The 26,578-nt window shown below is 40.7% G+C and overlaps 1 protein-coding gene across 2 annotated transcripts in view; it reads right to left on the bottom strand.

The window, feature by feature from the left end:
• The window catches only part of ATAD2B (ATPase family AAA domain containing 2B), a 157,387-nt gene that overhangs the window by 48,549 nt on the left and 82,260 nt on the right, over positions 1 to 26,578 (bottom strand). The window contains exons 17-22 of one of the 2 annotated variants that reach the window (XM_075923418.2): positions 24,717 to 24,849; positions 19,658 to 19,844; positions 12,762 to 12,947; positions 11,850 to 11,985; positions 11,327 to 11,523; positions 7,922 to 8,081 (exon numbers count right to left, since the gene is read on the bottom strand). In XM_075923418.2, coding sequence (XP_075779533.2) covers positions 7,922 to 8,081; positions 11,327 to 11,523; positions 11,850 to 11,985; positions 12,762 to 12,947; positions 19,658 to 19,844; positions 24,717 to 24,849 — 999 coding nt within the window. The remainder of the gene's footprint in view (positions 1 to 7,921; positions 8,082 to 11,326; positions 11,524 to 11,849; positions 11,986 to 12,761; positions 12,948 to 19,657; positions 19,845 to 24,716; positions 24,850 to 26,578) is intronic. The other variant, XM_075923419.2, reaches the window with a different exon arrangement.

Genomic DNA, 26,578 nt, shown 5'->3' with positions numbered 1-26,578 from the left:
GGATAGAATTTCACATTGTCCTGTGCAGTGTACCCAACCAAAAATATCAAAATTATTGATTCTGTGACTGAGATAGCTGGATAATGGATAACAAGACACACTTTATATCTGTCTTGATTGTTTCTGAGAGTAAAAACCAGAGATAGTTGATTTGGATCTCTGCCTAAAGGAGAAACTGGAATTTGTAATTTCTTTTAAAATCTGGGATGTAAAAGGCCTAAAGATATGACCATAGTCCAAGAATCCTTGAATGAGTGCAACTTTTCATCTCCCTTTGGACTTAACAAGTCTTTCCCATTAAATGTCATGTCTGAAGTCTGTACTTCCTTAGGGAAGGCACAAACAATCCTCAATCACTTCATATGGCAATTCCAGTATCCGGCAATCTCGCTCCCATGTCCCTAGAATCTTGAGTTGCCTAGAATCTTGATAGCAATGAATCTTCTGCACAGATCTGAAGGTAATCTGTTTAAGAAAGCGGACAAAAAAATTGTAAATAGGATCCGAAGAGATGCTGAATGAACTTTTCAGACAAAAAAAAAATCCAACTTCTTTGATTCCTGCTTGGATCTTATATTCACTGTGGTGACAACTGGTGATGACTGTGTATAGGATAAAAGGTCAAATTAGTTTAAAAAGAACAAATGTTTTCTGTAGATCTCATAAAATCCAGGTTTGTTAACAGTCATGGGAAGGCCTTGAAAGATAAGGGCTTAATTGGAAAAACTGAACCTGAAAGGTAACTGATAGGGTAAAAGGAAGAAAAGGTCCCAACTATCATGGATAGATAATAAGAAAAGACTGAACCAGCAATAGCACCCAACTGATCAAAACCTGGTTTTTAGCCAAGTTAGCATAGATAAGAACATGATTTATTTAAGTGTATAAAAGGGTTCATTGCTAGTATCAGCCTGATTAAGTTAGAGCTGACAATCATACACCTAAATCCCTGAAGGTTAGCCTGTTCATGTGTATCTTGACTGAATGCTTAGAAACAATAACTTTTTGGATTAGTAAACAACTTATTTAAGCTTTTTAGGTAGGGTTACCGGGTGGCTTCAGAAAAAATACCAGACACACTTGATCTCAGATGGGTGGGGGGACCAGGTGGGAGGGGAGTGAGACTGGCCGGTGGGAAGCAGGGCTGGCCAGTGGGGGGAGGGGGGTCGGCGACAGCGGGGCTGGCTGGGGGAGATATGGGAGGAGGGGAGGGGGAGACTGGCCAGCAGGAAGCAGGGCTGGTTGGGGGGAGCAGAGCTGCTAGGGGAGAACGGGGCAGGGGGACCGGCCGGCAGGAAGCAGGGCTGGCCGGGAGTGGAGGTCAGGGCAGCGGGGCTGGCTGGGGGGGAGAGAACTGGCCGGCAGGGAGCTGGACTGACCTGGGCACACGCAGATCCTGGGGGCGCTGCCCATCCCGCACATGGTCCTGGCGAACCATAAGTGAGTCGGGTCCCAGGGATTCCCCCCGGCGTGTAGTTGCGTACTGCTTGGCTGGTAGTCACGCTCACGCAACGTGTGTCTACCAGCCGGGCAGTACGCAACTACGTATTGATACTCCTAATAATAAAACTTACCTAATTAGAAAATACTGGACATTTTATATGTCTGGTATTTTCTCAATTTGTCTTCCGGACAGAACCCTCAAATACCGGACTGTACAGTTCAAAACCGGACACCTGGCAACCCTATTTTTAGGCATGTTTAGAACTACTGTATAAATACCATTTGGCCTTCGGATTTCATAAAAAATGTATGGTTAAATTTAGAGCAGTAATATATATATATATATATATATATATATATATATATATAGGCAGTCCCCGGGTTATGTACAAGATAGGGACTGTAGGTTTGTTCTTAAGTTGAATTTGTATGCAAGTCGGAACTGGTACATATTGTAGGGGAAACTCTAGCCAAACATTTCTCCAGAGCTCAGTTTTATTCTCCCACACCTCACTTCCCTCAGTCCTTTATTCTCAAGCTGAGGTGTCTGTTGAGAAAAGCCCCTCCGTGTCTCCCTGGTCTGCTGGCGGGGGGGCGCTAGCTTCGCGTCTCCCTGGTCTGCTGGGGGGAAGCAGCTAGTGCGGGGTTGCCTCACCCCGTTTGTAAGTAGGGATCCGATGTAAGTCGGATCCATGTAACCCGGGGACTGCCTGTGTGTGTGTGTGTGTGTGTGTGTGTGTGTGTGTGTGTGTGTGTGTGTGTGTGTGTATATATATACAGAGAGAGAGAGAGAGAGAGAGAGAGAGAGAGAGAGAGAGAGAAAATAATATATAGTATAATAAGTAATAATAATTCCAACAATGCATCAGAAGTGAACAGAAATACTCAGATGCTGAAAGGAAGAGCTGTTATTTTTGTTTACCCCTCTGAGGTTGCTGTGGTAGATGAAGGGTAGCCCATAAATACTCCACTAGCTGGAGAATCCCTTATTAACTGCAAGCGCTATTCTGCCCCATGCAGCTGGTTGCAGGATATGAAATAGCTTGTATGTTTTCACCTATATTAGGTTCAAGGATGCTCCCACAGACTCTTCTACTTTCTTTAAAAGCTTTTTGTTCATCTTAATCACCCATTATTGTAGGCGATCACTGCTTCAGCCATTGAAGATGAGAAAGCGCTGGAATCATCCTGCACTCCTCTGTCCTCCTCAGACATATACTGTTCAAACTTCATAGACACTTGCGGCACAGGGGAAGGAACAAGACCAAGGGCTTTTCTGAAGCAATTTCAATATAGTTTCCTTAAGAAAAGCAGGATGCCAACTTGGGGCTCTTACAGGGTAAAGGTGATCTGAGTCAGTATGGTCAAGGCTGGAATCCATACAGATGGGGCATATTAGCACAAGGTGGGGGACACAAGGACCAAAAGTTTGATTTCTGAGATGGGACTGTAAAAGCAACAGCCCGTGAAAAGCTTCTTTCAACATATAGTACACTTTCTCTTGAAGGAGTCAGTGAAGGTGCCTGAGATTCTAAAAACTGCTCCTTGCTAGGTGCCTGATAAGATGAAGACAAGGAAAGTGAAAAATAAAACAAAAGGGAAGCGGAGCTGGATGATGCCAACATTTATTAGTAGATGGCTTGGTATGACCCTGAACTTGGGGATCCTGAAATATCTTAAAATGACAAACTCTCAGGGTTGCTCTGGTGAAGAGTTTGATCTAGCTGACAAAGAAGCATATTCTAATAAGCAAGGCTCGCCGAGCGGCAGCAAGTTCTGCTCGCCAGCTGCACAGTTCTACGCTCTGCGCATGCGCAGCTCGCGCTGCGCTGGCTCTTCCAGGGTGTAACCTACTCACCATGGGCAAGTAGATTACACTATTTGTCGAGCCCTGCTAATAAGTAACAAGGAGTCTGGTGACACGTTTAATAAATGAGTCCCAGTTCAGGAGTCACTTTTATGTCAGATGTGTCACTAAAAGACAACCAAAAACACTTACACGTATATGTTTATGGATGTAGAGTGTTGAGCTTGGTACTGTAGGTACTAATTCTCAGCAGTGGTTGATAACTTTGGTGCCACAGGAATTGACCATGTAGTCTTAGATTAACTCTTTGGCACCGGCTCAGAGGACGAGTACGGATGTCTGGATATCGGAGCTTTAAAATGTGTCAGGGTATGAGGATGCTTCAACACCAAGGAACCCTATGTCAATAATTATTTTAGGGACCTCGTTAAATGTAAATCCAGTATGGAGACTAGACGCTCCAGTGCTGCTTTCATTCTCTGTATCAATTTGCCTGATGCCACCTTATGTGGATTCTTCTGTATCTGTAATTCCACCTTTCTGTTGCACGGAACCAGGGAATGGGACAGCAGCATAGCAATGATTATGAAATAATAGTTTTTACTTCCACTGGCTGCAGAGATATCTGACCTCTCCATCTACCAAATTTCAGAGTCTTTGAGAGAGGAAAGAGGGTTCTTAAGCTCTGTCCTAAAATTACCTCCCTTGTCTCCCAAGGCAGTGTCAGGCTGGATCTTCAACATCAACACCAAAAATCACTTCAGCTGTGCCACACCAAAGTCCATCTATGATCTCAGAGACCTCTCGATCTGTTGGCTAAGATCAAGTGTTGTACTCTAAAGATGTATGAGTGAACTCTCTCAAGACTCAGCAAACTGCACACTTTAAAGAAATGTGTCTCTCACCTAAACAAAATAGCCAAGCATTCTGTCTATACACTAGAGCACACTGTGTCTGTCCATGAGGGGATTTATCTTCCCACGTGACAAACATGACTTAAAACCTAGCAAATGATGTTCCTGCATAAAGGCTGTGGATTGTAATCAAACAGTCTCATGGGCTAACTAAAAGCACTAACCTAAACTAACTACATTATTTTTTCCAATGTGCTAACAAAATTCTAACTAAAAATAAATAAATCATAAAACATAAGAACATGAGAACATACTGAGTCAAGATCAAAAGTCCATCTAGCCCAGTATCCCATCCTCTGACAGTGGCCAAAATGCCAGGAGCCCCAGAGGGAATGAACAGAAACAGGTAATCATGTAACCTATTCCCATCTTCTGACAAACAGAGGCTAAGGAACACCATTCCTACCCTCTCTGGCTAATAGCCACTGATTGACCTAGCCTCCATACATTTATCTAGTTTTTTTTTTAAGCCTGTTAAAGCCCTGGTCTTCACAACATCCTCTGGCAAGGAGTACCAAAGGCTGACTGTGCATTTCATGAAGAAATACTTCCTTTTCTTTGTTTGAAACCTGCTACCTATTAATTCCAAATGGTAACCCCCACTTCTTATGTTATGGGAATAAATAAATAATTTTTCCTTATACCAATCATAATTTTATAGACCTCTATAGTCTCTTTAGCCATCTCTTTTCTAAGCTGACAAGTTGCAATCTTTCTACATTTTGCTATATGACATCTGTTCCAAACTCCTAATCATTTTTGTAGGCCTTTTCTGAACTTTCTCCAGTGCCAAGATATCTTTTTTGAAATGAGGCAACCATAGCTGATCCCAGAATTTAGGATGTGGGCTTATCATGCATATATACAGAGGCAATAAGATATTTTCGGTTTTATTCTCTATCCCTTTTTTAATAATCGCTAACATTCTGTTTACTTTTTTGACTGCTACTGCATCGAGTGGATGTTCTCAGAGAACAATTCACAATGACTCCAAGATCTTTCTTGAGTGGTAATACCTACTTTTGTCTCCATCATTTTGTATGTATAGTTGGACTATGTTTTCCAATATGCATTACTTTGCATTTATCTACATTAAAATTCATCTGTCACTTTGTTACCAAGTCACATATTTTATGAGATCCTTTTAAAGCTCTTCACAGTCTGCTTGGGACTTCACTATCTTGAGCAGTTCAGTATCATCTGCAAATTTTGCCACCTCGCTCTTTATCCCTTTTCTCCAGATCATTTATGAACATATTGAATAGGAGTGGTGCCAGTACAAACCGCTGTGGGACACAACTATTTACCTCTCTTCATTCTGAAAAATGACCGATTCCTACCTTTTGACCAGTTATCAATCCATGAAAGGACCTTCCATCTTACCCCATGATGGCTTACTTTACTTAAGAGCCTTTGGTGCGGGACCTTGTCAACTGCTTTCTGGAAATCCAAGTATACTACAGTATATCCACTAGATCTCACTTGTCCACATACTTGTTGACCCTCTCAAAGAATTCTAGTAGATTAGTAAGGTACGATTTCCCTTTACAGAAACCATGTTGACTTTTCCCTAACAAATTATGTTCATCTATGTGTTTCACAATTCTGTTCTTTGCTATAATTTTAGTCAATTTGCTTGATACTGAAATTAGATTAACTAGTCTGTAATTGCCAGGATCAACTCTAGAGCTCTTTTTTTTGTTATCACATTAGCTATCTTCTATTCATTTGGTACAGATCTGAAGGATAGGTTACGAAGCATTTGTAGTAGTTCTGCATTTTCACATTTGAGTTATTTCAGAACTCTTGAGTGAATATCATCTGGTCCCGGTGACTAGTTACTGTTAAGTTTATTGATTTGTTCCAAACCTCCTCTAATGACACCTCTAATGACAATTCCTCAGTTTTGTCACCTAAAAAGAATGGCTCAGGTTTGGGAATTTTCCTAAAATCCTCAGCCGTGAAGACCATTGCAAAGAATTCATTTAGTTTCACTGCAACTAACTTATAGTCCCTGAGTCCTCCTTTAGCACCAATGGATGGAATCACAGTTGAGACTACAGCTTCAAATTAATGTTGCCTTGGTACCAAAAAGAGATAATAGGCCCAGTTCCATCAAGAGTACCTGAAGAGTCATGGTGCCAGTATGCAGTGATTCTGGCAGAGGAGGACTTTCTCTAAGCTCTGAAGTGGCTACAGTCTGTTTTATAGGTCCTTTCTCGGGGCACATGGGAGGTGAACAATCCCTCTTCCTCTTAAGAGGAGGCCTGAGAGTATAGCAGAGGATGCTAGCTACAATTAGGATGCTAGCTAAAGAGCAAGTACTGTGTCTCATGTACAGGATGCATGTCATGCTGCAGTAGGTGCTAACTGAGCCTCAAGTCCCCTGACTCATACATTCTTAAAAGATCTGCAGCTGGAAGACCTTTCCCTCATGTGTCCCTCTCTAAACACTTCACATGATGATCATTAACAGGAACAGACACCACATATGTCAGACAGAGCTTAAATCCAGGTGAAGACAACCCACCTGAAAAAACATAGCTACTTAACCTAACTTTAATGAGGCACAACTAGCTAAACTGTTACGACTATTTACAACAAAATTTCAGAAGAATGAAATATAAATAAAATCAGCACGAAAAAACATCATGCCTACACTCCACTTTTAGCCATGGTCAGCGAGAAGGAACAGAAGGGGGTCAGAGCAGTGATGCCCTTTTAATAGTCATGTGTGGGGCCATAAAGAAAGGGCATGAGCACTGCCCCCTATATATTGCTAGGCAAAATTCTCTGGCTTTAGTGCACTGGGCACACACATACCTGAGTATAACATGTCCCCAACTACTCAAAGAACTATTTCTTGTTTTACCTCATTGTATTTAATTAAAACCTTTTAATTCACTGTCTTAATTTGCAGAGAGGATCAGTTCTCGTTTTATCATTCTGTACTAACAAATCCTTTAAAGGGGGATTTTCTTTTTCATTTTAAAGCCTGACTTCAGCTTTCGGAAGCTATTGGACCAAATGCTCATTTAGTAACACCCATCTTTCCCAACGCACAATAGTGATCCTTTTTCACAAATACAGAGGATGACATTTCCCATATCTGCAGGACACTAATGTTCTTCTGTATTTTTTTTTAATTGAAAATGGCTGTATGATAAACTCCCACTTAAAAACATTTGCAAAACAATTCTTCCCTAATCAATTAAAACAGAACCTTCTTCTTTGGGATTAGTTCTGCTCCTTCACCCACTCTCAGTGGTAAATTCTTAATGTTATAGATGAATTGGGTACTCATGAAAGTGAGAATCACAGCTGGAGGCTAATGAATAAAATGGCAAGGTGCTGTGCAGAATTCTTCATGCCGCTTTGCCAAATTATATTATGGTTTTATCATGTGGAGACACATCTCTGGAAGACCAAGAAGCAATTACCAAATTCATTCTCACTTTAGATCTACGCACTACTGGAACCTAATTTACCTGAAGTGAAAGCTAAGAGTGCTAGCCCTGCCTTCACTTACTAGGTCCTGCACACTTACTGCAGCACCTAAATCCTAAGAATTTTTCACTTACAGACTAACTGTCTACTTAAGAGTATTTCAGAATATTGAAAAAACAGACTTCTGGAATTAGACTTGTTTAGCTAATTAACTAAGTATGAAATTTGCTTAAATGTCTCAATCATCACACACATTATTAAACAACTATTCTCTTAAGTTTAGGTAGGTTAAAACTAAATATTTCCTTACCTCCAGGGTCTTTGTCTGGATTATATTCCAATGCATTGCTACAGATGAGATCAATATCTGTTAGGAAATCCTTGGCAGTCAAATAGTTGTGTTTATCAATTTTGGTTATTACTGTGGACAGGTCCATTGGTTCTTTAATAACTTCAAGGTAATCTGAAACCTATAATCAAACAGCATACTGAAGTGACACAGGGTCTTATGCATCTCATTGGCATACTGTTGATTTCCCACCTTATACACATATTCGTGCAGCATGCTTAGCACTAATTAAGAAATGTACAAGTTGAAAAAAATTGATCATTTTCATCACATATATAATTAAAACATTTTAAACAGAAATTGAAACTATTGACCTGGTGTTAAGTCTGCTAAAAGTTACTATTCCTTCAGATTCACTGATGCATCTAATTTTCAAATAAAAATAAATTGGTGCTGCAATTAAAGTGTCTTATTATATACATTGAAGATATTTTAATATTGTCCTGAACATGAAAAATAGTGGCCTTACTTCCATTTTGTAGGTAAGCCTGTTAAGTAGTCAAATCATTAACCTTTGAAAATCATTTTCAATAATAATCTGTAAGAACGCTAAATATACTCTCTCAACCTTAAGTATTATATGGATCCTGTAACAGGCATTCCAAGAGGTCTCCTTGTCTGCAGAGTTCACTGCCTTCTATGATGCACTTTATGATGGGTTCAGCAGCCATCAAGGGAGAGTGAAAGGCAATTAACTGAATTAATTGTATGACAAGGGGTTAACTCTTGACAAGACAAAACCCCAGCAGAGTAGATAGATAAACGTGCAAGAAATACTGACAGGAAATGTGTCAGTTTAAGCCTTGATGGGTGGTGCAATGTACACAACAATCCAGTAATATATGCCTGTGTAACAACAGAAGATGGGGCTGAGTATCTTTCAGAAAAAAAAAAGATACATTGGGAAATGCTCACACAACAGAATATTTAAAAGACGTGGCAGTGAAATCTGAAAATAAACAGAACAGAAATCAACTGTCACATGAGCAGTTTTATCACAGACAATGCTGAGAACATGGCAAAGATGAGAAGATGCTTAGAAGAAATTAAAGAATGTTCCTTAATGTATGGCTGCAGTTCCCATTTAATGCATTTTTTAGCCAAAGACTTATGTACATCTTCTCCAGAACTAAAAGAAAATGCTGAAGTTTCAAAATACTTCCATAACAACCACAGTGCTTCAGCTTCACTGAAGAGAACAGAAGGATCCAAACTAATCCAAAGATGTTCGATGGAATTCCATGGTTGACTGTTTTGAACAATTTATTAAGCACTGGCCCATTCTCATAAAACGTTGTGAAGAAAACTGTGATAAAATTCTTTTATACTGCAGAGCTCACAGCAAAGCTGGTTTTCTGGGAGCAGGGCCAGCAGCCCCTGCCAGACCCAGAGCAGACTATCACTCTACGCTGTGGGCTCTGTAGTATAGAAGTTATACTGCAGAGTCTGCAGCATGTGTAGCCATGTAACTCTGGGATTTTTAGTCATTACATGGTTGCCTTTCTAAACAATTTTTACCTCCCTAGTATAGAGTTGTAAATGAACAAGTTTAGTGATCAGAGCTGCACCATTGTTTAAGAAATATGAAGAATTATTAGTGGGAAATGTGATTTAAAAAAATCAATAATTTTCTCTTGGTGATTTAAATCAATCCACTCTATAAGGTGATGCCAAAAAACAATACATTTAGATCAAACTGTAATGACTCCAGAGGAATAATTTTTTTGATTAACCAAGTGAAAATGCATTTTTAGAAGTTCAGACAAGAAATATCTCAACATAAAACTTAGTTTAAGAACCTACTTCAAACATCACAGAATACCCTTCTACTGGCTAAATGCTTAAACATGAATTTAAAGTACATTTTCTATTCTGAGCAGGCAGTAAAAATGGCATCCCTAGATGTAAACTGATCAGTTTACAAGCAGAATGATTTTTTTCCCCTAAATGGAGGACCTGTAAACACATCCTGGGATCTAAATGTCAAGCTGCATTTTTTTTTGGTCAGTGCATCATTACCAGTAATAGAATCTTCATGTGAAACTGCAAATTTATATAGCAGGTTAGTTAACTAAGGGAAGAAGGTCTTCTGGTTAAGGCAGTAGGGACTTGGACTTTAGAGATCAAGGATTAATTCCTAGCACTGCTAAAGACTTTGCATAACCCTTTGGCAACTCACATTTCATCTGTGTCAATTCCCCATCTACAAATTGAAGATGGTAATACTTCCTTTCTTATGCCTTTTTTTGTCTCTTACTATTTAGGGTAGACACTGTGTTACTAGGTGCATATGCTGCTCCCTAGTACAAAGGGGCCTTCGGGTGCTACCATAAATCACCGTCCTGACCATAACCACAATGTAAACAGTGCATAGCTGAAGAGAATTAACCATAATCTTTTGACATAAACAGTCAAGCTACAAAAAAATGTCAAATATGTCTGGCTTGAAGCTGGTGGCGGACCACACGGGGCCTCACCTAGCTGCCTGTTAACACTGTGTGCAATTTAAAGTGCAGTTCTGTTCTAAAAAAAAAAAATACAGTAAAGGACATTTCAGGGTCCCATTTTTATACCTCTCAATGACTTACAGAACAAATATTCTGTTTAGAACAAGAAAGTGTTTTTATTTACTGCCCTCCCTATAAAATTAGCATTGGATCTGAAAACTAAGCTAGGCTCTTTCCTTTTCACACACCAATATAGTAATAGGCAGGCATAATGATGCCCTCAGTTATAAGCATGCAACCCCACTATCTTCCAATTATGCCCTTTAATGGATCTTCACGTGTAAATAACTGAAATTTACAGATTTATAGATACTAAGGCCAGAAGGGACCATTATGATAATCTAATCTGACCTTCTATGTAACATTGACTACAGAATTTCCCTGAATGATTCCTAGAAATAGCTTTCACAGAAATATGTAAGCTTTGTAAACATTTTTGCTACTGCTCAATAAAAAATAGAAAAATTCAATCACTATGGTGACTCTACAGGAATAAAAGGCAGTATCAATTAGTTTTTGGTAAATACAATTCCAAATACATACTGGCAATGTATCTGATCAATAAGATGCTACCATTTTTATAATACTGATTTTCGGAGTGGAAAAGCATTTTAAATTGACTCAGAGGCTAGAGTAAGGCAAGTATCGCTGCTGAGCCAGTAGAGTGTCAAAGAATATCCTTCTGATCCATGACATTATTGTACAGAAGGTTATAACCACGCCACCAGCTGATTACTGATGGACATAACTGACTAGGTCATGGATATTTGGGATATTAATTTATCCATGTCCTTTTTAATAAATCGTATTTTTTTCTAATAGGTTCAACTTCATTTTTTGCACATTACTGAAACAAGACCTCTTCAATATCCACCGGTTTGCTGAAGATGTTAAAGCGTTTGTCTGTGGCCAGCCTCTTGGTAACATCCCTGAGAAACAACCGCAGTTCTCTCAATGTGTTCTCCTCCTGGTCCTCCATTCGTTGCTTTTCTGTTTCTGAGAGATGGCGGGGCGAAGTTGGCAGTGCAACAGGAAGAACTTCCAGAGCACAAAGAGCTAGAGAAGAAGACAGGAAAAATACAAAGAGTATTAGTAAGAGTGAACTGTAGGACTATCCCTTTCTGGATTTTCATACTGCATTTAAATCAAGTGAAGAATTTCCCATTTTTCTTCCCTCTTTTCAAACTTGACCATTTAAGCTACTCCCCATTTTACTCAGTACAACAGAAACAAGCCAGTCCTCCACATTTTAATAAACTATCAGTTGTAAGTGATGCTAATTAAAATTCCCCAAATCTCTTAAAAAGTAAAACATTTTACAATACAAGACTTTATTCCAACAGACGGTTATACTATTTTGGCTCTAAAGAAAAGTAGCTTACCAGCCTGCTTCCTTTTGGGGGGGGGCATTGATGCCTGATTCAGAATTAATTCCTGGAAAAATCTCAATCTATCTTCTTCACTTGGTCTTTGAATATAAAAAACTTCTTCATACTGGATTCTAAAGATACACTTCACCTGAAGGAAAACAATGTAATGAAGAGTCACAGGATTCAACTTCTCCTCCACCTATCTGATCAATGTATAATTTAAAAACTCAGATCAATTTTTCAAAATAGGCAAATGGGATGTATTTGAGAAGTTACTAAATAGACCCAAAAAAGTACAAAGTCCAAGGAAAATGAATAATCTGGAATTACTCAAGTTTCCAAGGCATCGAAATTAAAGGGGCAGTGCAGCAATAGTTACTACTACAATGATAGGAGGAAGAGAAAGAGAAGAGAACTTAGAAAGAAATTGTATGAATACTTTCAGTTTTAAAACAATTAAAACTACACTGCAAACACTGGGTCAAATTATACTTTTTTTAAAAAAACACTAAAATATAATTCAACTGACTTCAGTGGGTTTTTCTGGAATTATACCAATGTAACAGAGCAAAATCTAATGCACAGTCTTGAATAGCGGGAGCACCTTTATGGAGCTCATTCGTAGTCACAGAGGAAAAACTGTCACTTTAAATAAAGACAAAAGCCAAGTTATTCTTTTGGATATTTTCTGTGCAAAATATGACTGCAAGAATTAATACATCCAAACTAGCCTTAGACTTCATGTAAGGCCATTTTAGAGCTGAAATAAAATTAATTTAGAAATTTCTGTGTGAAATATTGTTAGGTAATTGATGATAATTAAAGCATAAAGTTCTGGTTGTATACAACTGCTCTATATTAATGTGCTCTGCATTCTTAGAGACACACACTGGTATTGTTTGCAAAAAAATATTTTACACTCACCTCTTCGGGTAATTCACTATACATGGTTTCAGAGGTAGACAGTAAAAATATAGGAGAAAATGACGGTATGTCCTGCAGCAAAGTTAGAAAAGTAGCTCTCACAGTTTCACTGACAGCTTCCCACCAGTCACCAATATGAGGCATGTAAACAATACTTGGTACAGTTCTTCGAGCTTCACGAAATATCTAATGAAGAAAAACTCTAGTATTTAAATTCAGAAAATAAATATTTTGACAACATGTAAAAAATAAAAATTTTAATGGGTTTAGGTAATGCCTCAGAGTTGCTGATGCCTTCAACTGACATCCTCTTATCAGCTTAATTAGCTCAAGATACAGTAAAAATGTTTTCCATTCAAGTTTTTATGAATCTATTGTTTACTTCATCAAATTACTTTAAACCAGTGTGCCATGTCATCAAAAACATTTACAAGTCACGTACGTCAACATCCTGTTTTAATAATTTGTTACAACAAAGATACAAAAAACATACCACATGGAAAGTTAAACTGTACCACATTTTGCAGCAGAAGAGAAAAATGTGAAATGTCACAACAAATACAAGAAGAAATGTAATGCTAGCTTTTCAAGATTCACAAGCATTATATTGTGTCTATTAAGCAACTTTGGTTTTGGTTCAGACACTTGCAAATACAATGCACTGAGTTGGTTGCTGTTGGCTAACTGAACACAAAGTTTGGCAGGAGGACTGACATTTTTCAAGAGCACAGAAACATTTTCATTAACTTTAAGTTTGTTGTTTATCTGAGAATGTTAGCAGCTTCGCTATTTCCCATGACCTGCTATTTTTTCCATAGGAGAGCCTGTGTTTGGTATGTCTGTTACATCTCAATACTTCACCTCTATATTCAAATCAATAAGAACTGAGTTCATTTATCTATTTCCTTTGACTACTTGCAACCAAGGTATTTTGACATCATTATGATTGCAAGGCATAAAATAATCAGTTTATTTTTACAAGGCCATATCGCTGTCATTTTTTAACCTTCATTCACATTCCTGAAAAACTAAAATTGTTTCTTCAGCTAGAATTGTACTGCCAACAATTGGCTACAAAGTCTTTCAACTCCTTACCAATGGTTACTATTGATTCCATTCAGTTTGCCCAAAACGAAGAATGTTTCTATACAAAAGAAAGACAACTTGAGGATTGTCTTTCTGGTCCCCCAAGTTTGATTCCAATCAGGAGAGAGAGAGATAAAAATGTCATTCTTTTTTCATAGTATTAGAGCTCTGAATTTGAATTTTGGTCTCACTTGATTTACTCCTTCCAGCTACAGGTTGAATGCAATTACAAAATTAAAGACAACATGTTACCACAACATAACTTGTTGGCAATCACTCTGTGAACCTTTTCCTTCACCCAGATGCTTGCTAACAGCCCCATACAATTATTCTCTGAACTGAGGTGTGCACAGAGCACAGATAATTTAAAGCAAAATTGTGGTATATACATGCGTGCGCACGCACGCACACACTATATTTGCAACAATACAACATCTTCTTAACTGTATGACAGGTGAAAAACTTCAATGGAGATCTAGTGGTTTTGTATACTATTTTTATTTGCCTTAACTGTCATGTGTAAATTAAGATTTAAAATGACTAAATATCAGGATTAGCAAGCCCTAAAATTAGTCAAGATTAGCAGCCCTAAAATTCAACTCACTCTTATTTCTAGTATCTGTTTGAAAAGAATATGCGATTTTTGTATGAATTTTTCAACATATGCTTCAATTCTTTGTTAGTAAAGAAATTGAATTCATAAACCTAAGTATTAAAAAATAGTGCAGTTGTTGCACCATCCCAAATTTACAGCATTTACTGAGTATTAGAGCTGACAAACATATTTATAAAATTGATTATGATTAAATACAAAGTTAAATATAATCACTGTCGATCATAGTTTTCATCACACTGTTAAGCATTAAGATACCATTTACAGGTATTTAAATATTTTGGGTGTTTTCTAACTTTTAAATATACTGATTTAAATTTCATTACAGAATACAATGTTGTACACTGCTCAATTTATATTATATTGATGACAACTATTTGCACAGTATAAAAACAAAATAATTGCTGGGCAATCTCTTTAGTGCAACTTACAAATATAGTGTACCTTACAAATGTAAATGTTTTATTTACATAGCTGCCCTAAAAAACAAAACAATATAAAATGTTAGAGCCTATAAGTCTACCCAGTCCTACTTAATGTTCCGCCAATTTTTAAGACAAACAAGTTTATGTCTATTAACATCAGATAATGTTGCCTGTGTCTTATTCATATCACATGAAAGTGAGAACAGGCATTCACATGGAATTGTACCAGATATTGCAAGGCATTTATGTGCCAGGTATGTTAAACATTTATATGCCCCGTCATGCTTCCAGAGGTCATGCTTCCATGCCGATAACAGATTCTGCTCTATAATGATCCAAAACAGTATGAACAGACACATGTTCATTTTCATCATCTGACACTGATTTCACCAACAGAAGGTTAATTTTCTTTTTTAGTGGTTCTGATTCTGCAGTTTCCACAACTAAGTGTTGCTCTTTTAAGACTTTTGACAGCATGTGCCAGTGATCACCCTTCTTAGATTTTGAAATGCATTTCAGATTCTTGAAGTTTGGGTTCAATGCTATAGCTATTTTCAGAAATCTAACATGGGTATTGGGGGGAGGGGCCTCAGAGCTGTGAGTTCTGGTGTGTGGTGGTGCTTTTCTCAGGTGAGGGGACCTCCCCAGAAGGGCGACAGGAACTTTCCTTCCAACTCGTGGCTCCACATACTGACCCCATCAGCAGGCACTGCCTCAACAGCTCCCATTGGCCATCATTCTGAGCCAATGAGCTGCAGAACCAGGGCTTGGGACAAAGCAGAGGCAACACATGAAGCTAGGAGCTAGAGGGCACTACTTCCCAAGGAGCCTGCCCCAGTCCTGCTAACCCTCTGCCCTCAGGCCATGCCCCGCCGAAAACCGGTGGCACCTATTGTGCCCCTGCACCCTCCATAGTTTTAGTCCAGCGTATATAGTAAGTCATGGACAGGTTACGGGCCATGACATTTTGTTTACTGCTTGTTACACAGGCCCATAAAGCACAAAGGCACTAGGACCAGCTTCCCCTGCCTACCCTTCACATAACTGTAGGCACATTAATCCAGTACTCTAACTAAATACATGAACTGCAAATTAAGAGTTAACTGCAAATTAACCTGAACCCCTGAGCAGCTTTGTGTGGCTCTGGCACAGCAAAACAGCAGCAACTACTCTGGCCAGGCTGGAGGACCCCCGCTCGCTGCGGGCCCTGTGGTACTGCAACAGCACTCTACCCACGGCAGGTAAGAGGTTGCTCCAGCCCTCCAACAGTTAATCTTTATGGGTGAGGCTTGCCAGTTAACTGATTAAACATTCGGATCCCCAATAGATATTATTTATCATGAAATCATCAGAAACATGATAGAATTTTTTTGGCTTTCGGGTTTAAAGATAATGTATGAAATTTTAAATTTTAAAAAGACAAGGAAACTCCTAGAAAAGAAATGTTATAAAACAGAATTAAGGCCACAAGTTACATATGAGTAATTTAGGATAAAAAACATTACTTTATATTTTACCCTTGTATTACTAATACATTCTTAACATTAGCATTAACGTTTAACAATTTTTTGTCTTGAATAGATAATAGATGTAAAATGGAATCAGATATAAGCAACTCCACAATGAAAAAAACAGTATTCTTAAGTCATAAAAACATTTTAGTAATTCAGCTTGAGTTCTATGCTTCTTACGAGGATGTGTAATATTTGTAATGAAAGATTCCAAAGAAAGTCACATTCTCCAGGTATGGGTTCTCTCTCAGAAATACATTTATGATGAAATCATACTGTAGATGTATTCCATATACTTTCCTCCCTCACACTTCCCTATTAACTTTTCACAGAGGGTATGTCTACACTAAAGTGCTATTTCGAATTAACTTATTTCAAAATAGTTAATTCAAATTAAGCTAATTCGAAATAACGCATCTATACACAAAAACCATTTCGAAATAGCATTTTGCTATTTCAAAATAGCACGTCCACACTGAGTGGACCCTGAACTGAAGTTAAGGCTGGCCGGAACCAGTGCCAGCAAGGCATCAGGTTAGGACTTGGTGTGTGGGGCTGCTGCCTGAGGCTGAGTGCCGTGCTTAAAGGGCCCTACTCCCACCCCGGACAGACAGTTCTCAGGGTTTCCCGCTTGCTTGTCTACCTTGATGAGGGAGGAGCAAAGCAGTCCTGTTTTGGAGTGCCCTGAGTGCCCGCACTCGGGACACCAGAGCATTTGGCCACATGGAGCCAGAGCTGCCCCAGGGCACGCCGGTGCGTCTTGTGGGGTCGTTGCCATCAGCCCAGCTGCACTTGCTGCAGGCTGCCATCCGGGGGGGAGAGGGTCCATCGGGGTGCTGTCAGGATCCAGGAGGCCCTGAGGGAGAGCGTCCATCTCTCAGAGCCCTCAGAGCCTCCCTGGTCCTCCCCACCAGGGGCTCGTGCCCCATTCCTCCCTCACGTCCTTCCTCTTACCCCTCGCTAGCTCCCCTTCCTGATGTCAAATAAAAGACACATGTTCAAAAATAGAAACTGGGTTTATTGAACAAAACGGGGAGTGGAGGGGGGGGGGAGAGAACCACTGGGGAGACTGGGAAAAGGAGGTGGGAGGGGGAAGAGAGAGCGTGGGAGGGGGAAGGGGGGAAACCTGGGAGGAGGGAGCTGGAAGGGGGAAGCAAGGGGAAGAAGGGTGAGCGGAAGCTCAGGGCTGCAGGTCTTGACGGACCACCCAGACTTTCATGCTAACCTGCTCCTGGGTTCACATGTGGCCTTTGGTGGCCAGGCTGGCAGCTATCCTGCCAAAGACGGCCACATTCCTCTGTCTAGTGTGGAAATCATGTACATTGGGGGCATCCCCCCCAAACCTGAATAAGGTCCATGATCTCCACCCTGGACCAGGAAGGCACCCGCCTTCTCCAGCTCCTGGCAGGCTCCTGGGAGCTGGCAGACTGCTCCTAGGGAGCGGTGGAGGGCTGGCTGCCAGTGGCTTGCTGGCTCGTATTTTGGGGCCACTGAGTCAGGTGTCCCAGTGGCCACTGCTGGCTCTGGGCTGGCAGGCTTGGAGCTGGCACAGGCACTGTGGCCAGGGTCTACCCCTTTAATGGCTCCGGGGCTGGGGGAGAGGAGAGTAAGCTTTCCTGGTTGTGCCCAGAGTGGCCACAAGGGCTCCCTGGGAAATGGCTGGAGGCCCCCTATTTCGAATTAAGTGTCTAAACAGCACTTAATTCGAAATAGCTATTTCGAATTTGGTGTTACTCCTCGTAGAATGAGGTTTACCAAATTCAAAATAAGGGCTCCACTATTTCAAATTTATTTAGAAATAGCGGTTTGCCCATGTAGATGCTATTAAAGTTAATTTGAAATAGCTGTTATTTCGAATTAACTTTGTAGTGCAGACATACCCTTTCTTTCTTAACCTCAGTATCCTCTTCTTCATAGCTATCTCCTCAATTTTCTTTTCACAAAGATGAATAAGGTGTCAACTGGATACCATTAACCCAAAATCCTAAATTGTGACACTCGGACTTTATAGGACCATAGGATGTCAACAATAAATAAAACTGTTCTAAAAATTTTTATAAATGTTTTTGTATGTTTATTTCCTTGTCAATGAAAAGAGATTTCTGTGCACACATAGTTCAAAAAAAATCTACAGAAAAAACGGCATGGCTATGATGTAGTTGTGGTGGTACATAAGAATGGAAGTCCATCATAACAGTCCCTTGCAAGTCTTCTTTCTTTAGCAAGAATCAGTACAGGCAGTCCCCGGGTTACGTACAAGATAGGGACTGTAGGTTTGTTCTTAAGTTGAATTTGTATGCAAGTCGGAACTGGTACATATTATAGGGGAAACTCTAGCCAAACATTTCTCCAGAGCTCAGTTTTATTCTCTCACACTTCACTTCCCTCAGTCCTTTATTCTCAAGCTGAGGTGTCTGCTGAGAAAAGCCGCTCTGCGTCTCCCTGGTCTGCTGGGGAGGGGCGCTAGCTTCGCGTCTCCCTGGTCTGCTGGGGGGAAGCAGCTAGTGCGGGGTTGCCTCACCCCGTTTGTAAGTAGGGATCCAATGTAAGTCGGATCCATGTAACCCGGGGACTGCCTGTATAAGAGGATTTAGGTTTCTTAACTCCCTCAAAATCTTCCAACCAGAATCAATCTTGTGCTCCACTTTCTTAAACTTCAGCTCTCTTAACTTTGTTAAAATGTACCTTCTTCTGTATGCTCAGCATGACCCCACCTTGCATTCTTGATCTCACCTGATGCAAGACTGTAAATCTCCAGGATCATTCAAATATTGTCTCATTTGTGTTGAATATCAAATGAACAGACATAAAAAATACACCATGACTTTTTAGATTGAAAACTTTTGTTTACTCGCAACTGTTTTTAATGGCTCTGTTCTGCTCTACATAGGAGTTTTCAACACAGAAGTGATAACTTGTCACACAGACATCATGCTGCCCAAATAGGTTTTAGAGACTGCTTTGACATGTGACTTCTTTGGACATAAGAGCCTCCAGCTGTCAACTGAATACCTAGACAAATAAAACTATTGACCTAGTCAGCATTTTCATAAAAATCAGAACTCAACTATAAAACTGTAGTAATTTTAACAAAATGTTTCTCATGAACGCTCCTCTCCTTGAGCTTGCAATGATATATGTACATGGTCTTTTATCAAAAAGACCACAACTATATATAACAAATTTTATTGGAAATAAGTCTGAAATAAAACCATAGCTAGTATCAGTGCTTTATGATGCTCAAGTATTATGCAGACTCACCTGTGCACATGATTCTTCAGGTGTTTTGGCACTAACTGAATAAAGTGCTGGCAGATCTAGCCTGTGTACAGAGAATTTTTCAAGAGAGTGCAACAGCGCTGGAGCAAGGTGAGAAGTCTGACCAGAACCTCTCTCTCCTGACAGCAGTAATCTTGGCCTGTAAGAGGTTGGCTGGTGGTAAGCTGACCTATAACAGATATAACATTTTTTTAAATGTCATCCTGTAAGTCACTGTGTTCCTGAGGTTTCAGCTATTATTCAGTAATTTATAAAAAAAACTTTAGACTTTCAAAATTAATTACTTTCAACTAATATAATAGAGATCATTCACTGGAGATCCTACACTGTACTGTGCTGTGCTAACCTTGGCATATATCAATTTCCTCACTGACTACCTCGGATCTTGTCTAAACATACAGGTTGCAACAGTTTAATTTATTAAAAACTGAATTAATTAATTAATCAGTGCAATACTCATGTGGGTATTAAATTGATAGATCCATCACAGCCGCATAGAGCAGTTTGAACTAGGGATGTTAGCATATAGATGTGTAAACGATTAACCAATAAGCCTTGGTTTATCTGTTAATCCTAATGACTACACGCACTCCCCCTACCCCTGCTGCCTCTATCAGAGGCGGGGAGTGGGGGAAGGCAGGACCTGGTGCCCGTGGACACTCCCCTCACAGACCAGCTCCCACCTGTCACCCACACTGCTACCTCCGATAGAAAGGCAGCAGCACAGGGTGGCAGGGGGCTTCCTGGGAGTGGGGCCGGGAGCACAATGACTGCTGGCCCCACCCCCGGGGACTATTAAATAATCATTTAACTGCTAAAATTTAGTGCTATTACACGATATCTAACATCCCTAGTTTGAACCATTACACTGGAAGGGCCCAGGATAACACCCTCCCTGCCTGAAGCATGGAAAGAGGTATGGCAGGGAAGGAGCTGGGGGTGGGTAAGAGGACTCTGGGGAGAAGTGGGGGACAATGAGGGATTGGGGGCTTGGCACAGCCCTGACAGGGCCCTGTGTAGCTGTCTGAAGAGCCCTACAAATCTGCAGATATCTGTGGTCAATTTTTGAGGATTGAATGCGAATACAAGCATCCAGATTTATTCATGTATGTAGCAAAGTTGTTAGCTCGGAAAAATTTACTTAAGTCCCATTGATTTAACTAGAGTTATGAAAATGCTGAAGCATTTACTGATTTAAGGTCTAGTACAGGGGTGGGCAATAATTTTTGATGGGGCAGTCATTCCAAGCATTTGGTAAATGGTAAAGGGCCACGCTCTTCTATGATATAAATGGAAAGGGTGTGGGGTCTGGAATAGAGGCTGGGTGCAGAAGGGAGCTTGGGGAAAGGGACTGGGATGCAGGAGGGAGTGTGGGATCTGGGAGGGAGCTTGGGTGAAGGAGGGGGCTCTTGTACATTTCAAAGGAGGAATGCAGAACTCCGCATACAGCCCAGGCCAGTGGGAGGTCCCGCTGACTCCAGGGTGCATGCAGGTGCCTTCTTTGAAATGCACAAGAGTCCCCAGGGGGACTCTTGTGCATTTCAAAGCCATGGAGCCTGGGGTCAGCGGGGGCTCATAGTCCCCCGCTGATCCTGGGCTCCATGATACACTGCATGCCACTAGGATCCCAGGGTCAGCTGGGGGTTTCAAAGTGCCACTTAGAAGTACCTCCACGCCCCCTTTGCTGCCTCTATCTTATAGAGCAGTGTTTCTCAACTTTTTTTTTTTATAAAGTATCCCTTTTTAAAAAAAAATTATAAGTACCCTCAGTACCTACAGTTTTCAGACACCATTTTTTTCTACCATTGCAACACATTTGTTTAAACAACTTAATCGTAGCCAGGTGGGCGATGAAATTTTGGGGTGTAAAAAGTACAAAAATATTAAAACGCTGTAAAACTTAAAACAAAAATTCAGTTTTCTCCAAATTTCAATTGTGTTGACTTACCCCCGAGACTTCTCTCGAGTACCCCTAAGGGTACTCTTACCACTGGTTGAGAAACAGTGTTAGAGAGGCAGCAAAGGGAGGGATATTGACTAGCTGACTAGTCAAAATACTATCCGATAAGCAAATGCTTATTGGATAGTCGACTGGTCTTTTACATCCTTAGTTATGACTGGGGCAGGAGATTAGGTGCAGGAAGAGGTGCAGGGTCCAAGAGAGGATGCAGAAGAGGATTTTGATCTGGAGAAAGGGTGTAGAAAGAGGTGCAAGGTCTGGGAGTGTGTTGTGACCTAGAGCAGGAGTGTAGGCGGGGGTGGTGCAGGGATATGGGTAGTGACAGGGGTTGGAGATTTGAGTGCAGGGTCTGTCTATGAGGGGTTTGTGAACTGGAGAAGAGGCATAAGAGGGCTGCAGGGTCTGCAAGGGGGGAAGGCTGCATGAGCAGGGGTGCATAGGGTGTGAGTTACATAGAGTAGAAGTGCAGGAGGGGGGCAGAGAGTTTGGGGGAGGGAGAGACTGGGATGCTAGAGGGAGGCTTTGGCCGGGAGAGACTTACCTGGGTGGCTCCCAAACAGCAGCCCAGCTGGTTCTGGCTGCACGGGCTGTGTGTGGCTCTGAATGCTCTGACCCCAGGGGGCGAGGTGTACTTTGTGAGCTGCCTGCCCTGTAAACAGGAAGCTCCCATTGGCCAGAAACCAGCTAACAGGAGTTGCAAGATTGTGCTGGGGGCAGGAGCAGTGTGCAAAGCCTCTCCCCCTGGGCTCACAGTGTTCAGAGAGCTGCTCAGAACAACGTGTTGGAACAGGGCAGGCAAGGAGGCTCCCATAGGCCAGTTACAGTAGCTTGGTGGGCCAGATTCAGCACATGGGCCTTATTTTGCTCGTCCCTGGTCTAGTATCCATTCTAGTATCTAGCACCCCAGTCCCTCCCTCCTCCACACCTTCTGGCCCTCTCCTAAACTCCTACCCCATGTAATTCATACCCTCTGCACCCTGCCCCTGTACTTTCTGCACTAAGCTTCCAGCTAAGAACACTCACTCTTTTAAACGCTGCAAATACGAATCTAGCAGATGACATTAAGATTTTTACCCTTTAACAAAAATGCAAAGAATTCTAGCCAGGTATTAGAAAGAGAGGAGAGAATTTTAAAGCAGCGTCTTTTCCCATCAATATTGCCTTGTTTATGAAAGCTAAGTTTTAAAAATTAATGCTTACTCTTTAAAATTCATTTAACAAAGAATGAAACTAGATTAGCCAATTTTACTTTGTTTATGTTTTAATTCAGCTTCTAGTTGCCATGCATTATATACAAAGCTTGTCTTTCACTTTACAAATTTGATGGAGAAGGTCTAAATGCACCCACCAAAAACATTAAATAAAGTTTAAAAATTAGTTGTGTGTGTACTTTTTTTTCCCTTTTCTTTTCTTTCAATTTAAACCTGAATTTTGGGCCTGAAGAGCTTGACAATGCACTTTCAGGGAAAGAGCAAGATTTTTATTTTAAGTAAAAAATCAGTTATTTTTTAAGTTCATATTATAGCAAATACTGTTTAAGCATCACTGCTCAGAAAAATTTTCATTCTTCCACAAGGTGGCTCTACCAAACCGTGATCTCACATTTTCTTTTACTGAAATAGGCATCAAAAGGACCTATACAAAATATTAAACAATATTAAAATTAATAATAATAGGTTCTTGTTGCCACGTTCATCTTAATATAAACAGCTGTGTTTCATCCAAATTCAATACACAGATTCTAACCTACAATCTCTCTTGAACTTCCCTGAGAAAAGCAGTTAAGAACATAGCAAGGAAAAATTAAAGGGAGGCTTTTCTGGAATACAAGGAAATTTGTAATAAAGTATTTAAATGCAATAAATATATTAATAATTTATATTAACCAACTGAAGCTTAATGGTACTTCTCAGTAAGAAAAAGAGGCCAATATGCTGCACACTTAATTTCCAAAATACACAAGCATTTTTACATTCTTGCTGAAACAGCTGAAGATTCAGGTTTATAATCTCCACAGCAAATGTCTGAAAAATATCGCAGGGGCTAAACATGGGAATTACATTCTGAAAATGTAATGGACTAAAGACCAAATACATTAAACTTCCGATAATCCGGCACCTTTAGGACCCAGGGGGTGCCGGATTATCAGATATGCCGGACTATCAGAAGGGGGGGCTATGAGGGGTCTGGAGTGGGGTGGGAGGGGATGCCACCCCAGACCCCTCATAGCCCCCCCTTACGATAGTCCGGCTCTGACCCAGGTGTCCCTGATTCAGCCGCTGCTGGTCAGTTTCAGCAGCAGCTGAATCGGGGATGCCTGCGATAAGGCAGCTGAGGTGCTGTCGGGTTGGTCCCACCGCGCCAAGGGGCGGCGCTACGGCAGCTCTGCCCCGGGCTTCCTGGAATCAGCCGCTGATCTGTTTCAGCAGCGGCTGACTTGGGGACCCCTGGGGCAGAGCAGCTGGGGTGCTGCCGGGTTGGTCCCGCAGCCCCGAGGGGCAGCGCTACGAGACCAACCCGGCAGCACCACAGCTGCTCTGCTCCCGACTTCCCCGATTCAGCTGCTGGTCAGTTTCAGCAGCAGCTAAATGGGGGAAGCCTGTCCGGCTGCCCCAGCACTTCCGGGTTCCTGATGGTGCTGGACCATCAGGAGTTCCGGAGCATTGGATGCCGGACTAATGGAGTTTTACTGTACTAGCCTCAAATACAAATAGTAAAGGGTAATACTACAAAATCATTATAAAACATTTTAAAAATTTTAACTTTAACTACAGAGAACTCTCAAGCTACACAGAGCTCAGCATGCAAAACAGATTTAAATGGGGACAGAACCATCTCACAATTATTCACTCTTACTACGTCACAGGAGAGTGTGAGTGGCTCAGAAAATTGCTCATAAAGGCTTCAACACAGAAATTTCTCCATGAACATATCCTGGTATTTTAAACACATTTAGATAGAATTACGAGAATGTTACCCTGGGGCACCTTTATAAACCCTTTCTTTGAACTTTTAAGTGCAGAGTATGACTTTCGAATTTCAGATTTCCTATGAATTGCACAGCTAAATGCATATACTCACATAGTAAAATGAAGGTAGGGTTTATGTATAGCAGCTGATGATTGTTTCTTTGGTGATCCTGAGTGACAGCCTGTCTCAAAAATTGATGCAGCATTTTCATCTTCACTATCATCTAATATTATACTTGGTACATCTGTTCAAAACAAGATTTTTTTTTTTAAACTATTACAGCTGTCACCTCTTGGTACACCCCAACAAACAACAAAAAGACATTGGAAGTTTTTTTGTTAAAAATGTGCAATGCATACTACCATAAGCGAGAAGAACATGAGCAAACACTGTAAATATCAGAAGGTATGGAAATTACTATGTATTACCTCAGTAACCAATTCTACCCATAAAGTGTTAAGCAAACAACATGCCATTCTCAACCATAAAGACACACAATTTATTTTTATATTACAATAAATACAACTGTTGTTGTAACTCATCATGAAATGCTTGCTCGATTTATTTTGCTACTAGATCCATTATTTCAATAATTAATTTGAACTTTCTTAGACGGCACATAATGTATAACCCCCCCAAAATTTCAGAAATATACCTCATGATTAAATATTTTTCCTAGTAATAAACTAGACAACTTGTTTCAGAGGGGTAGCCAAGTTTGTGGACAACTGCTTTCTAACACACATGAATGTGATACAGAATATTAAAATGGTTAATGTCGCTTGAAAGTCAACTTTGTTTTCAAATCCCAAGGCCTTAATACATTTTGATGTGTTCGACAAGTCGTTCTAAGATTCTGAATTTAACTACAGGTTGGACCTCCCTGGTCCAGCACCCTTAGATGAAGGATATTTCCAAACCAGGGGAGGTCATTTCTGAGCCCCCTGCTGTAGGCAGGACCAGAGGAGGTTATTTCTGAACCTCTTGCTGCCCTGTCCCACCCACCCCAACTGAACTTCCTGGCTCCTCCCGCAGCCTAGATGGGCCAAGTGCTGGCTCCCATTCCTTCCCACAGCCTAGCTGAGCTGCATGCCGGCTCCCGCCCCCTGCACTCCAGCTGAGCTACACGCCAGCACCTGGATCCCCATAGCCCAGCTGAGCTATGCACTGGCTCCTAGCGTCCCGCCACAGCCCAGTTGATCTGCTCCCTTCTTTCCCAACCCCTCCACACAGTACCAGGCTCCTGGCTCGTCCATCCTCTGGTAGGACTCTATGATCCTAGAACATCCGTGGTCTTTCAAAACTAGAGTGTTCTGGTTTATAGAGGTGCAACCTGTACTTTCTATACAGTGCTTCATAAATGAAAGTAAATGTTTCAATAAAACACTGAAGAAAGTCTATGCAAGAAAGCAAACTGAAAAATTATGAGCACATGGTGCCAGTCAGAAAAGCCATTTGGTAGAAGATTCAGCATGACTGGAAATCTATATTACAAATTAATTCAAGATAAAAAGGGATGACAATGCAAAAATCAACACTGCTAGTTTGGAATTAAACTTGTCAGCACATACCCGGTAGCTGTTATTCAAACTCAAACAACAGAGAAAAAAATTCTAGACATATCTTGTAATCACAATCAACTGGAATGTAGCACATGAGCACAAATATTTAAAACTATTATACATACAATCATAAAATCTCCCTCCTCTTTGCAACCATCTTTAATGTACTTAAAAAAATGTATACTGTTGCCTTTTAAGTTCTCTCTTTTGCAGACTGAACTAAGTCTTACAATACCCCTGCTAATACATCCCAGAATGATGTTTGCTTTTTTCCCGCAATTGTGTTACAGTTTAGCTTGTGATCTGCTATGACCCATCTCCCTCGATCAATTTCTGCAATATTCCTTTCGAGGCCGATATTTACCATTTTGTATGTGTGCAACTGATTATTCCTTTCTAAACAGAGTATTT

This window comes from Pelodiscus sinensis, chromosome 3, assembly GCF_052426305.1.
Source record: "Pelodiscus sinensis isolate ZL-2025 chromosome 3, ASM5242630v1, whole genome shotgun sequence".
NCBI lineage: Eukaryota > Metazoa > Chordata > Testudines > Trionychidae > Pelodiscus > Pelodiscus sinensis.
This window is presented reverse-complemented; position numbering and strand designations above follow the sequence as displayed.